This window comes from Megalopta genalis, chromosome 1 (genome assembly GCF_051020955.1).
Source record: "Megalopta genalis isolate 19385.01 chromosome 1, iyMegGena1_principal, whole genome shotgun sequence".
In the NCBI taxonomy this organism is placed as follows: domain Eukaryota; kingdom Metazoa; phylum Arthropoda; class Insecta; order Hymenoptera; family Halictidae; genus Megalopta; species Megalopta genalis.
In genome coordinates, this window is record NC_135013.1 from 25,339,525 (window position 1) to 25,352,021 (window position 12,497).

At 39.1% G+C, this 12,497-nt stretch overlaps 3 protein-coding genes across 11 annotated transcripts in view; 2 read left to right on the forward strand and 1 right to left on the reverse strand.

Annotated features, from left to right (window-relative positions):
* The first annotated feature begins 140 nt into the window (after positions 1–140).
* Fpgs1 (Folylpolyglutamate synthase 1) lies at positions 141–3,044 on the forward strand. Of its 2 annotated transcripts, none has more exons than XM_033484890.2 (3): positions 141–592; positions 674–789; positions 851–3,044. In XM_033484890.2, exons 1-3 carry the CDS (start codon positions 545–547, stop codon positions 2,157–2,159), a joined length of 1,473 nt encoding a protein of 490 aa, XP_033340781.2. In that variant the 5' UTR covers positions 141–544; the 3' UTR covers positions 2,160–3,044. The 2 variants fall into 2 exon arrangements, with proteins under 2 accessions (XP_033340781.2, XP_033340628.2); XM_033484737.2 differs by having other exon boundaries at positions 325–465.
* sws (patatin like phospholipase domain containing sws) lies at positions 2,230–8,905 on the reverse strand. Of its 4 annotated transcripts, none has more exons than XM_033484438.2 (13): positions 8,767–8,905; positions 8,040–8,432; positions 7,531–7,950; positions 7,118–7,446; positions 6,014–7,051; positions 5,738–5,906; positions 5,282–5,659; positions 4,936–5,211; positions 4,659–4,845; positions 3,518–3,634; positions 3,095–3,415; positions 2,719–3,008; positions 2,230–2,624 (listed from the first exon to the last, which is right to left on the reverse strand). In XM_033484438.2, the coding sequence occupies exons 1-13, from the start codon at positions 8,797–8,799 to the stop codon at positions 2,526–2,528; spliced, it is 4,050 nt and encodes a 1,349-aa protein (XP_033340329.1). In that variant the 5' UTR covers positions 8,800–8,905; the 3' UTR covers positions 2,230–2,525. The 4 variants fall into 4 exon arrangements, with proteins under 4 accessions (XP_033340329.1, XP_033340249.1, XP_033340410.1 ...); XM_033484358.2 differs by lacking the exon at positions 3,518–3,634 and adding an exon at positions 3,996–4,112; XM_033484519.2 differs by lacking the exons at positions 3,518–3,634; positions 8,767–8,905 and adding exons at positions 3,996–4,112; positions 8,602–8,741.
* A 157-nt stretch (positions 8,906–9,062) lies between these two features.
* Positions 9,063–12,497, forward strand: part of Cip4 (formin-binding protein 1-like Cip4) — a 61,236-nt gene continuing 57,801 nt past the window's right edge. For 4 of the 5 annotated variants that reach the window (XM_076524088.1, XM_076524094.1, XM_076524091.1 and 1 more), the window contains exon 1: positions 9,069–9,198. In XM_076524088.1, coding sequence (XP_076380203.1) covers positions 9,112–9,198 — 87 coding nt within the window. In that variant the 5' untranslated portion in view covers positions 9,069–9,111. Of the gene's footprint in view, positions 9,199–9,319; positions 9,705–12,497 lie in introns of all 5 variants that reach the window. The other variant, XM_076524106.1, reaches the window with a different exon arrangement.

Below are 12,497 nucleotides of genomic sequence, written 5' to 3' on the forward strand. Positions count from 1 at the left end.
TTAAGAAAAAACGCGCCCGCGCGTTATCGGCTGGCAAGATTGCCTAGGATTGCCAGAAGTAGGGAAAACATGGCCGCGTAGGGATCACGGTGACGTCGTGTCGTAATGTGTGACGTAGTAGATACATACAAAACAAGGTCTGTTAGCTGCTATAGAGCTTGTATGCAAGTACAAGATACGTATGGTCTTGAATGTGTTGCAGAATGGTGGATGGAAGACCTCACAAATGGAATCGGATGATACCAATGGATTCCACTGACAATTTCCAATAACAGTGTCGCAGCACATTTCAGATTCCAGACCACCTATTGATCCCCATAGTTGAAACGTATACATTATTAGAGTAGTACATAACATTATACAACAATAATTAATAAACATAGATAAAGATAGATTATGTTTTGGAAGAAAATGATGCGGAATATTGTAATCAAATGTAATACATTCTTATCAGCAGATTACGAGGTAATTTTTTGTCATGATTCTGTAGTGTAGTTCTGTACAAAGAAGCAAATAGTTCGAATTTTCTAAACTATATGTAGTTATGGAACATAAAGTTTATCTTAACCAATGTCAAGATAATTTGTTGAGGGTATGGTATAAATAATTGTTTAATCTATATTAAATTAAATCATTCATCATAGAATAAAAATATTGTTAATTATGTTTTTAGAGCACTTTGAAAGCATTATACAATTTACAAAGCAATGCTGAATATTTGAAGCTATCGTCAGAAAAGGGATCAACGCAACATCACAAGTTAAAGGACATAGAGAAATATTTACTTCGGTAATAATTTATTTGTGTAATCTTAAAGACCCAAGAATTTTCTATAGTCAGAATTTTTCAGAATTGGTGTTACTACTGAAACATTAGATACATTGTCTGTTATCCACGTAGCGGGTACTAAAGGAAAAGGTTCTAGTTGTGCATATACAGAAGCTATTTTACGCGAACATGGCTATATTACAGGATTCTATAGTTCTCCGCATTTGGTTACTGTTAGAGAACGTATAAAAATAAATGGAAAATCGATAAGCGAATCACTCTTTGTTGAGTACTTTTGGAAAGTACACAAGAAACTAGAGGACACAAAAGAAAATGAATTTGATATGCCTATGTACTTCAAATTTTTAACTCTTTTAATGTTCAAAATATTTTTAGATTTGAAGGTTGATGTAGCTATAATTGAAGTTGGAATTGGAGGATTATATGATTGCACAAATATTATAAGAAATCCTGTCTGTGTGGGTATAACAAGTTTAGCCTTAGATCATACTTCTTTACTGGGACCAACTCTTGAAGATATAGCTTATCAGAAATCGGGAATTTTTAAACCCGAAACTGTCACATTTTCTGTTCCTCAACATTCACGAGCAATGCGGGTGTTGGAAAAAAGAGCAGTTGAACAAAATTGTACATTGTACACTGTTCCTCCTTTCGAAGAGTATAAGTGGGAAAATATATCGCCTATTTTGAATATGAGAAACAGTATTCAACAGGAAAATGCATCTTTAGCTATTCAAATGGCTAGCACATGGATGGCATCTAAAAGCAATAAATTTTCACCTAGTTTAACTAATGTTGTAAATACTAATAAAAATAGTATTAGACATATGGATAAAATTGCAATTGGTTTATCGTCTTGTAAATGGCCTGGTAGAATGCAGATTTTAGAAAGCAGCATTGGCAACTTCTACCTGGATGGTGCGCATACAATGGAAAGTATTCAATCCTGCATTTCGTGGTTTACGGATCTTACTAAAGAAAGTGGAGGAAAGAAGATTCTGATTTTTAATACTAGTGCAAGGAGAGATCCAATGATTCTACTAAAGCCTATAAAGTCACTACAGTTTGAGAAATCATACTTTGTACCAAATTATGCAGGTGTTAATTGTATAGACGACGAAACAAACAGATTCTTCTTAGAAGAACAAAAAAGCCAATGTTTAAAAAATGCTGCATTCTGGGGAACAGGTTCAGTGCTTGCGGATAGTGTGTCAGAAGTTTTACAAAAAATAAAGAAAGATAATTCGCAATGGCAAGCTACTTACAATAATAATGAGAAATGTTATGTTCTTGTCACAGGATCACTGCATTTGATAGGCGCGGTTCTAACGGTATTAGATCCACATTTAACAATGAATACAAAGTTTTGATACGTACCTTTGAAAATGGCATTTTATATATCACTACAATAACGCAACGCACTCAAATAACAAGAGTATATTTTATAAACAATAGAATAATATATTTAGTAATGATAAGAACAATAGCTGCATCAATTCATAGTGATATATTAATGAAAGATTGCATTGCTACCATCATAATAGCAAGATACTCATTAATATTTTTTCTTAATAATATTTTTTGTACTTTCATATAAATACGTTCCATGTACAACTATGTATGATTGTAATGTTGTTATATTTTGTACATATGACCAGTGAGTGTTACGCACGTTTTTGCATCACACACGATGCAGAACGTGTATGGAGATTAAAACAAGAGTGAGAGACAAATGCTTAAAATATTTTCGGATGATAATCTAATTCCGACTCGGCCTCCGTATCTGACAAACTTAAGGAGATGCCAGTTCTTCGTCGTAGATTTTCATCGGGACTCTGTAATAATAATATGATACAATTTAATGTACAATTGAAGAGCGCTTTACATGACACTACATCGACAACATTAAATAAAAATACATATTAATACCTGATCTAGAATACCGGCAGTGGGTTCAGACGCGTAACCTACTTCTTGTGCATCTTCTTCTAAATCTGCTTCGTACTCTTCCATCTCATCTGTATCAGAATCAATATCCATGTATCGACTTCCTCGGGAGACTTTGCACACCATTTGAGCCAAATCTGTGAAAGTGTACGAAGGTATAGATTGTTGATTTGACGCTTGATGTTTAGCTCGTAAAGCGCGTGCATTCTCTCTGTCAGCGTTAAACCGAGGAAGAACTCCGGCTTTCGATTGCCCTTCGAAATAAGTTTTTCCTGTTTGTAAAATGAATTAAACATGTAAGTTTTCTATGACTGTGTACAAATATTTTTTTCTTATAGTACATAGATGTAAGAATTACCGTGTTGATATCCGACATCCTTAATTTCATCGAAATTAGTAAATTGAAGAGTTTTATATTTATCTATTGGTGGCCTGATGTATTCGCAGTAATCCGAGTTCTTTACCTCTTCCAACTGTCGTACGCAACTCACATACGCTAATCTTGATTGTATGTCTGGTAAATTTGGTACTTTGACGGGTGTCGCGAAAGGATTCCATCGTTTCCAAAGTAACCACCAACCGGACAGAGAATCACCGTAATTCGTCAAATCGGTATCATCCTGTGATCCAACATCGATAGCCAGAATGTGATGAGCTCCTTGCCTCAACATTTCGTCAGCTTAAACAAATAAATTCTGAATATATACATTGTCAATCAGCCGTGTGATGAAGAATATAATGTAATTTCTTATAGAAAATAAACAATACATGTTTAAGGTACCTGGCACGTTATTAACATAACACCCATCGACCAAAAGATGCCCGTCAAGAGGGTCACAAAAAGGAGGAAAGACCCCCGCAATGGTCATACTGGCTCGAATGTATCTCCATAGCAAACCTAAGTTCACTTAGCTATTCAGAATTTGACAAATGCATCTTTCATCAACGGGAGTGAGCTTTAACATCATTTTCAAAAACTGTTCTATCATTTTCTGATCAAATTGTAATGAATCGTTCCGGCACTTGTATTCAATGAAAACAAAACGAACGCAAGATTCTGTTCGCTTCATTAAGAAGTATTAAACGATCGTATAGTGTCCAGGTAATTTTATAAAATTTAACAATAAATTATTAAGAATATTCTTCGAGAGCGTACGTGCGTTCAATTTGTAATGTTCTCTTTTATTGTTTATGAAAACATGTATAGTAATAATGTACGGTTCTTGACGCACTTCTTTTTAATGTCACGCTCAAATTACCTGGAAGATTATTGACGTACCCGCCGTCGAGTAGGAGATGGCCATCAACTGGGTCACACATGGGTGGCATATAACCAGACAAGGACATCGAAGCCCGAATGTACCGCCACAGCGATCCTAAACACGACGAATTATTATTCTTTAATGTATATTCGTGTATCCCATCGTTATTTCCTATAATCGTTTTAATAAGTATTGATGTATACTAGAGCAAATAACAAGTAGCTTCAAGGTCCTTCATTACCACCGTTTTGGTTAATATAACAAATTCAGATGGATGATCCTCCTTGCTGTAGAGCTATCTCTTTTGAATTAAACAGAAGAATAATATTCACCTTGACGATTAACGAATAATAATTAACGATACAGGACGGAGAGTACGTCAACAATATTTATATCCAGAAAGCTCACTCCCGCTGTTCAAGCTTATATCTACAGATAATGGCACTCTATAACATTTAGATATATTTAAAATTTCGAAATAAAACTTTGAGTAAAAAGCAGATCTACGGGGTCTACGAACTGCACTAAAACAGCGAGAGAGTTTCCAGTTGAAGCAAATTCAGAATCTGAACATCACATTTCAAGCATACTTGATCACATAAAACTGGAAACTATCAATGCTTTCAACAACGTTAAACGTTATTGATTTTGAATACCGACCGTGTGTGTGAGTACGCATACAAGAGTCAGTGATGTCTGTGGTTATCGTAAAATATGGTAACCACAAATCTTCTATGTACGTATCACCGAACGTTCCTTGGATTGTCTTATTAAAATCTTTCCCAGAGAACATGGATGTCACTGGGTATGTCAAATCCATTATCTGCCTCCACCATTGCGTCATTTTCTATTGCAAGAGACGATTTATATTAATTTATTGCAACAAAGTAAGATTAATGATATATTCGTTGGAATTATTAGTTATTTTATCAATTACCTTAGACCATTCGCGAGCTTTTTGGGTCGTCGTCGTAATATTTTTCTCCATGCACCATAATGCACCCATGAATGCTCCGATGCTAACTCCGCCAACCATATCTATAGGTATTCCAGCTTCAATGATAGCTTTTAACATTCCCACATGGGCTGCACCTCTAGCACCACCACCTCCAAGTACAAGACCCACCGAGGTTCCAGTCAACCAGCGAGCAAGTCTGCTAAAATCACTGTGTACGTTTGGTTCTGACATAAGAACTTTAGAATACAATTCATTCTAGAAAATAAAAATCGTATTATTGTCTCGGCTGGCACCCTTACAAATTTGAACACAAGTTATGCCTTACAATCCTATACTGTGATCTCCTCGTGAACATTCTCTTGGGACACTGAATATGATGATGACTAGAAATCCAGGATCTCATATTCAACCATTGCACTGTATTCATAGGCCGTTGTCCGCCTTCTTTGTGCAACAGTACTAACTCCTTTTGGGTTCTCATTACCAAACGTTCAATTTCCCGTTCGGTTCGACCTATAGATGGTGGTCTGTCTCCTAAACCAACAATAAGAATACAATCGGCTTGCCGCACACAGCGCTGAGTCCACAATGTATACGTTGGGTCGCATTGATACAGTGAGATTCGGTGTTGATCTTCTTGTTGTGCCAACCAGGATGTTAATCGATACTCATTTGCAGGTTCCATGATAGTACTGCCCAGAGTCTATTGGCAACGAAGTATACATATACAAACTCTTCGTATAAAAACGAATCTAGAAGAGGCTAAATTTGAATTGCTTACTTTTCGGACAACATCCGAAGTGAGGCGCAAACATGGTCCAATAGCGCACAGAGAATGATAAAGTTCATAGGTAAACGCTGTCAATGGTACATCGTCTGATACTGAAACTATAGCAACTGTCGAAAAATTTACTTGAGCCGGCCTTGTATCTACAGTTGCAGCCGCCCGTCTGAAAATATGTTTGCACAAAATCATTAACTACGAATTCTATACAGTGTCTGAACTAAATGGAGTCAGACAGAAATTTCAATGAATCTGAATACTTTTGGTACGCACTGCTTATCAATATTGATGTTTTTCGCATGTGGTTGTTGCCAGGTGCCAAGTATACGATGTCCAAGTAGGTTAATAAGCCTTGTAACTACTATTGGGAAACGAAGTTTAATAACATTGAACAATCCTTCCGGTAATTTTGCTAACTCAGAGTCTCGAACCGCCATCACTGTGGTCGATCTTGGGGTTTGTGTAACCATTTCTACAATGCCTACCAAGTCTCCTTTACCGTATTCCGCGACTAGTTCCTTCTTTCCGTTATTGTACGTTATCACTGACCGAAGTCGACCACTTAATACAATGAATGTCGAATCCGACTCGTCCCCTTGCCTATACACAGCTCTTCCGCTTTCAAGGAATAGCCAGTCAAGAGCAAAATCGACTTGTCTGACAAAGGGACTAAGTCTCCGGACGACAGAATGTGCTACGTGTAAAACGACAGTAGGCTGTTCTCTCATAATTGAAAAAAATGTTGGTTTACTAAGAAGTGCTATGCGACTAGGATGTTTAGCCCTGATGGTATAAAAAGAGGGTTCTCCAGTCAATACAGCCAATCCTCCAACGATTTCACCCTGGTGGGCACTAAACATGTGAACTTCCTGCCCTACATCTCTGCCTTCTGAAACGCGCTGGCTTACCGTCAGCGAGCCAGATACAACATAGACAAGAGCAACGTCCTTGTGAGATTCTTCCTTCATCAAATATGTTCCAGCTGGTACTTCCCTAATTTGAACCTTGCCATCCTTTAGTACTGTATCATCTTCTAAACCAAGTTCTCTAACAAATGCTTCTGTAGCTATTTGTACGAGATGTGCTTCATCTAATTGCTGCTGAATTGGTTCAACGATGGTAGATCTTTTTTTCGTCCGATGAGAATTTCCTGTGTGTACAACATCTGGCTGTGATCCATGCTGGGATCCCTGTTGCGGTGTTATAGGCGAATTTGACCAATGAGAATCACATTCTGGCACCATATCCGCTACGTTTTGATCCGATTGCGGACTCAAAGTTTGATTTTTCCAATCATGATTACTTCTTGGCCTATTACGAAAATATCAGTGAAAATATGTATATTCTTTATTAATGGTATCTATGCCGTTAGCTTACCGTGGATTTATGACAATGGGTACAGATTGAGGATTATTTAGAGTACTAATGTCACGATATAACATGTCGTTTCCATCGTGTTGTTCCGACAAAGCAGTCGCAGCTGTAGAGGACAGCGTTTCCGTGTTTTGTGCAGAGAAATTTTCTTTGGTTCTTGATCTAACTGGGGACCCAGAAAATGGGCTCTGTTTCTTTTTATGAGTCCCCTGATTAACCAATTCCGCGGATAAGCCGAGATATTGATGTAGTGCAGTAAAGGTGACTCTTTGTAGGCGAACCATAATGACCTGGATAACTCGAACAAATGTATCAGGATGATCTTTGAAAACCTACAAACATAAGAAGAGAGGTATAATAATATGAAAAGTTATAATCCTTAATTTTTCTTCACTTTGCATTGTATAATAAGATACCTCTTGGAATGCACACATTGGTAACTTGACTACTATAGAATCCTCCACAGTTCTGGCAGATACTGTTTTATAGGTACTTGTGTGACCAGTAAGTACATCCGTGAAACTAAGAAGACTAGTTACTGATTCTCCTGTCTTTACTAACTTTAATGATATCTGAGAACCATCTGGTCCTGTAATATAAACATTGACTAAGCCTTGTTGTACTATAAATAAATTTTCATCCGGATCTCCGATTTTAAATAAAATGCTTCCAGCTGGTAAATTCATGATTTCCGTGTGTTTGCATAATTTCAGAAATACTGGCTTCTCAAAATGGCCGAATACCCTGATGCTTTGCAACATGTATAAAGCATCTGGCGGTACTCTATCTCCAGGACCTAGATCTTCTTCTAAATATTCAGCAGGTGGTTCTAAAACCTATTTAAGTGGGAATATAGAAATAATTTGTAAACAAATTTCTCTTTGCAAAAAGATGAACAACAAAATCAAGGATGAAATTTAAATACTTTTAATTGTTGCGGGACTGAATCTTTCTTCAATTGTAACAGTCTGCGTGCAAATCGCATGACAGCCTTTCGTTTTTTCCCTTGTCCAGTCGCATGTACTTGTCCACCAATGGATTTGACTTTTCTTAACATTTTTCTTCCATAGAAGAGAACTTTGTCTCTTTTTCTGAATCTGGGTTTGCTTGTGCCTACACCAACAAAATCTTTCACTTCTGGGAGGAATTCTTTGTTCTTCCATTTTCGCAGAATGATTATTGATACGACCAATAAAATCAAGAGTATGAATGTTAAAACGATAAAGAAGGTTTTCGATATCTGATATTCTTCGATCAGTCTGCCAATCCATCTTGAGAAAATGTACGACCCTACATTTTCATTAAATAATTCCACTACCTATAAAAAACGCAATGCATGAATAACCAATTTCTAGTATAAAAATGATTTATAGTCGCGCGTAGTAATAAGAAAAAAGTGTTCATAGGAATAAAACAGTGTAATGAATAAAGAAAATGTACGTTCATATATGATCGTAGAAAACGCAGGTAACAAATACAAATACAACCTCCATAGTGGGTATTCATTTCTTCCATCAACTTGTAGGGAAATCGTGAACGAATGGCATGTCACGACTTCATAAGTAAAGAATGAAGAAAATTCGCGACAGATGAGTCGCAGTAATATGCACGGCTCGATCTAAGAAATAAGTAATCTACATTCAATTAATGACCTTTGATACTTTGCTTGAGTCACCCAGCGCCATTTTAGTCGCACTTATATGTACGTTGTAAATTGTAAGTTATAACAACGCACGAATCAATTGCTCCGTTTTAGCTTACATGTACAGACTGTACACAAGAGTTTCGAAATACATGTCCCGAAAGTGAAAAATATTTCCAGTACATTCTCTTGCTCTCATGTACACTATTCAATTATGTTACAATGAAATCGGACTGTTTAAATCACGATAAAGCGATCTTGTCATTCACAACTCGTATAAAATTCAAAATGAAGGAGAACGTGGTATAATAATCGATATACGAGCCACGGAAAAGGTGATCCGATTATTTGATGGATGAAACGACGAAAGAAAATTACGAAGTTAGACAATGACGTGTCCTGTTTATTACCATCGAAACGCGCACGATCGAAAACATATCATGTAAGTAGATGTAATTTTAAAAAATTCTAGTTTCCCTAGGGAGCACTATAGAGCTTTCAATCGTTGATTTCTTTTCGTATAAATGTTAATTATCGCTGATTATGGCCCGTATTTCCACAAGTTGCGTCGATGTGATTCGAATCGTCGCGGCATTGTTCCACGCAACGACTGACCAATGAGAACGCGATCGACCCCTCCACGGGATTCGTTCATGCAGGAGAGCATCGGTAGAGCGCGCTACGGCAAAATTCCGGGCGGTTTTCGCTGGACAGTTGGGTCCGGCCAGTCAGTGGTTACAGGCCGACATGTTGGTGATGTTTTAGTGAGCGGTAAGCGCGGTGGAATCTGACGCGTGATTTATTCATGCGTTTGTAAAACGCGTCTTCGATACGAAAAGTGTATTTCGATCGCGACGCTACATGTGAAGTGCGTCGAGTGTGACAAGGCTGCAGCTCGTGCCTGGTTTACCCGGCCCAGCGAACATGAGTTGGGGTACAGAGCTCTGGGTAAGTTCTACACGTATCTCTCCGTCTCTACCTGTTTCTCTCCGTTTTTCTCTCGACCCTTTACGGGTGCCACACGCATACACACACGACACACGCCGGATAGTTTAGGCGTTCCGTCACGTAGACGTTAAGACATAAACGACCGCCGTTGCATCGTTGCTCCGCCGATTTCGCTAAAAACGGAACAACGACATATCCTCCCGAAAACCAGTTCACGGTGGTAAACCACTCGCAGGAGTTTTGCCTTTGCGGTTGCTAGCCGCGGGCGACGTTCTTCTCTCCTTTGGTGTATCCCCTCCTCTTCGCCACCATACCCAACCCGCGAGTGTACGTGTACTCATCGCTGTGTGCTCCTTCGCTTATTTCCTTTCTCATGAAATCTTGGACGAATACCGGCGCTACGCCGAGACAGTGACTTGTCATCTTACCGTCACGCAAACGCACCAGTCTTGTTTCGAACGATCCACTGAGATTGCTATCTGTGCTTTCTTCCTCTCCCGTTTATACGTGTCTCCCATTTTATCCCGAGTTCTACGATGGACCGTCGTGTCCGAGCGTACGCGAGTGTGCTTGTCGTGTGCACGGTGTACCGAATTTCCACGCGCGATGTTATTCGATCACGTATTCCATGATCAGAAAGACACAGCACCACGACCGTGTCGTGGGACGAGCTTATAGCGATCCCGGAAGATCTGTTATCGGATGATATTTCTATCCCATCCGTGATTGCGACGCGTCGTAGGAAAAAATGGAAACAACGGGATGGAAAAGCGTGATCATTCGAAGAACCTTCTCCCTGAATACTATTACCGTTTGTCATCCGCTCAACTCGATGAGGCCGTTATTTGTATTCTCCTGCGCTTTACAATAGCATTCACGCGAAGGCCTCTCTATGTTCGACTGCCACGCACAGGACCAGGAATCGTGTCGCCTCTAACATCGTCATCTTTCCTTACTTTCTGTTCTCTATAAATAATTCATTCTCGGCATCCGACGTCTCGTTTCTTTTCCTGTGAATTCTTTCCGTCGAACGGGTACGTTGTTATCGACACAAATCTTTCGACTAGTTCGTTTCTTCGACCCTTCCACACGCAATATCTATCTACAATGTACACCGTGAGTCGTCGACGAGCTGTGCTCTGTTCGTGTTTTGTAATCGATCAATAATCGATCGAATCTATCGATTTAGACGTTTACGCGGAAGGATTTTCAAATTTCTCCCGTGACGCACATTCAATGACTCTGAACATCAACATTAGTACTACTGTCGCCGGAATATTTGATACTCCCGATCGTCACGACGCGGTTGCGCGCGGCATCGATAGTCTGCAGCTTCGAAATAATTGAAAATTGATCAGAATATTTACAGGATTATTCCGATAAAGATTAGTAGATAATTATACACAAACTTACACAACTTATGCGATAAAAATCACCAGCGTTTCGCATTATCGATTGCTCGATTATTCGAGCATGATAAGCGAATGCCATTATCGATCGTAGTTTCTAAAGATGCCCGAAATCTGATTTCAAGTTGGAGTTGAAATTGAAACTTCAAATTGTTATTCCAATTTTCACGAAAATCGAGATTTATATGGAAACCAGGGTTTAGCGATATACCGGTTCGCGTAGTTGGTGTTCGTGTTAGGTGGTCCACCCTGTATAAAGCATGGTGTTTGACCGATGAATATGTGACGCGTGCGTCGTCGTGCCGGTACACACGCTACCAGTTACTACCAGTTTTACAATGTTGCCGTTCACGGGGGTACAATGCGAACCGTTGCGTCGCGTTGCTCCGCGGCAAAGGCTCTTTTGACAATTACTTAGAAAATATGGTAATAACGGTTGGCGCACGCATGTTTCACGGTTCGAAAAGTGTGTTGTTCTCGGAAGGATTGGCCGATCGGGAGACTCATTCGGCCGATTAACCGATAGACGATAGGAAGTCGCGGCTCGATTCCGTGCGCGATCGCGTATTACAAAATGATTGATGTTCCACTCGTGTTCCCTCGTGAATCACGATACAGGACGCGTTCGTGTTTAACCGCTAACGGCTGGCAGCCTAGCTATAGCTAGCTAGCTATACAGCTCGCGGGAGGAGCATATGCACACGTACGACACGGGCGTGCCTTGCCATGCTCTTGACAGAGAAAGGGTGAACCAAAGAGGGAGAGAAAGAAGCATAGCTCATGGAATTTCGACGTGAAACAACTCTCGAACGGTAATCATTGTTTTACCGTATTTTTCTTCTTGCTAAATGCCGAATACTATTTGTCGTTTATTTATCCGAATATTTGTCCTATTATTTCAATAATAATGGAATCTCGCTCTTATACAGTCCCTTACATGCACACCGCTATTACATTTGAAAAATTCAAGAGGACTCAAATATTTAACGAGGACTAAAATATATGTATATATTAGAGGACTAAAATATTTTCCCTCGTTATTCTCTTTTCGACTGCCCCTTCTTAACTCTTGGAGGCGTTGCTCTACAAATTTTCTCCGCGTTCAGCTCCGAGTATGATCGTGATACCGACGGCAGGATTAATAGCGATCTCTTATCGCTTCGCGCTACGGAACAATTAAATCGCGTAATGCGGACGATTTATTGCGAGAACCTTCAGATAAACTTGTGACCTTCGCAATTGTTCTCGATAATGAAAGCGACATTGACTTGGAGTTCGAGTTCGACTTCGACATTTAGTATAATTTCAATTTCGGCGCAATCAGTCGCGTTACAGATCGTTGAATATATGTATGTATGTATATAGATCGATCCTTCGAATAGTT

Excerpts from the sequence above, each read along its gene's own strand:
- Fpgs1 (XM_033484737.2), top strand. The coding sequence starts at position 397 with ATGTTTTGGAAGAAAATGATGCGGAATATTGTAATCAAATGTAATACA. Across the intron at positions 466-673 it reads TCTTATCAGCAGATTACGAG|AGCACTTTGAAAGCATTATA; the intron begins GTAATTTTTTGT and ends TTATGTTTTTAG. Across the intron at positions 790-850 it reads ATAGAGAAATATTTACTTCG|AATTGGTGTTACTACTGAAA; the intron begins GTAATAATTTAT and ends AGAATTTTTCAG.
- sws (XM_033484438.2), bottom strand. The coding sequence starts at position 8,799 with ATGGCGCTGGGTGACTCAAGCAAAGTATCAAAG. Across the intron at positions 5,907-6,013 it reads AACATCAATATTGATAAGCA|ACGGGCGGCTGCAACTGTAG; the intron begins GTGCGTACCAAA and ends ACATATTTTCAG. Across the intron at positions 5,212-5,281 it reads GGAGATCACAGTATAGGATT|AATGAATTGTATTCTAAAGT; the intron begins GTAAGGCATAAC and ends TTTATTTTCTAG.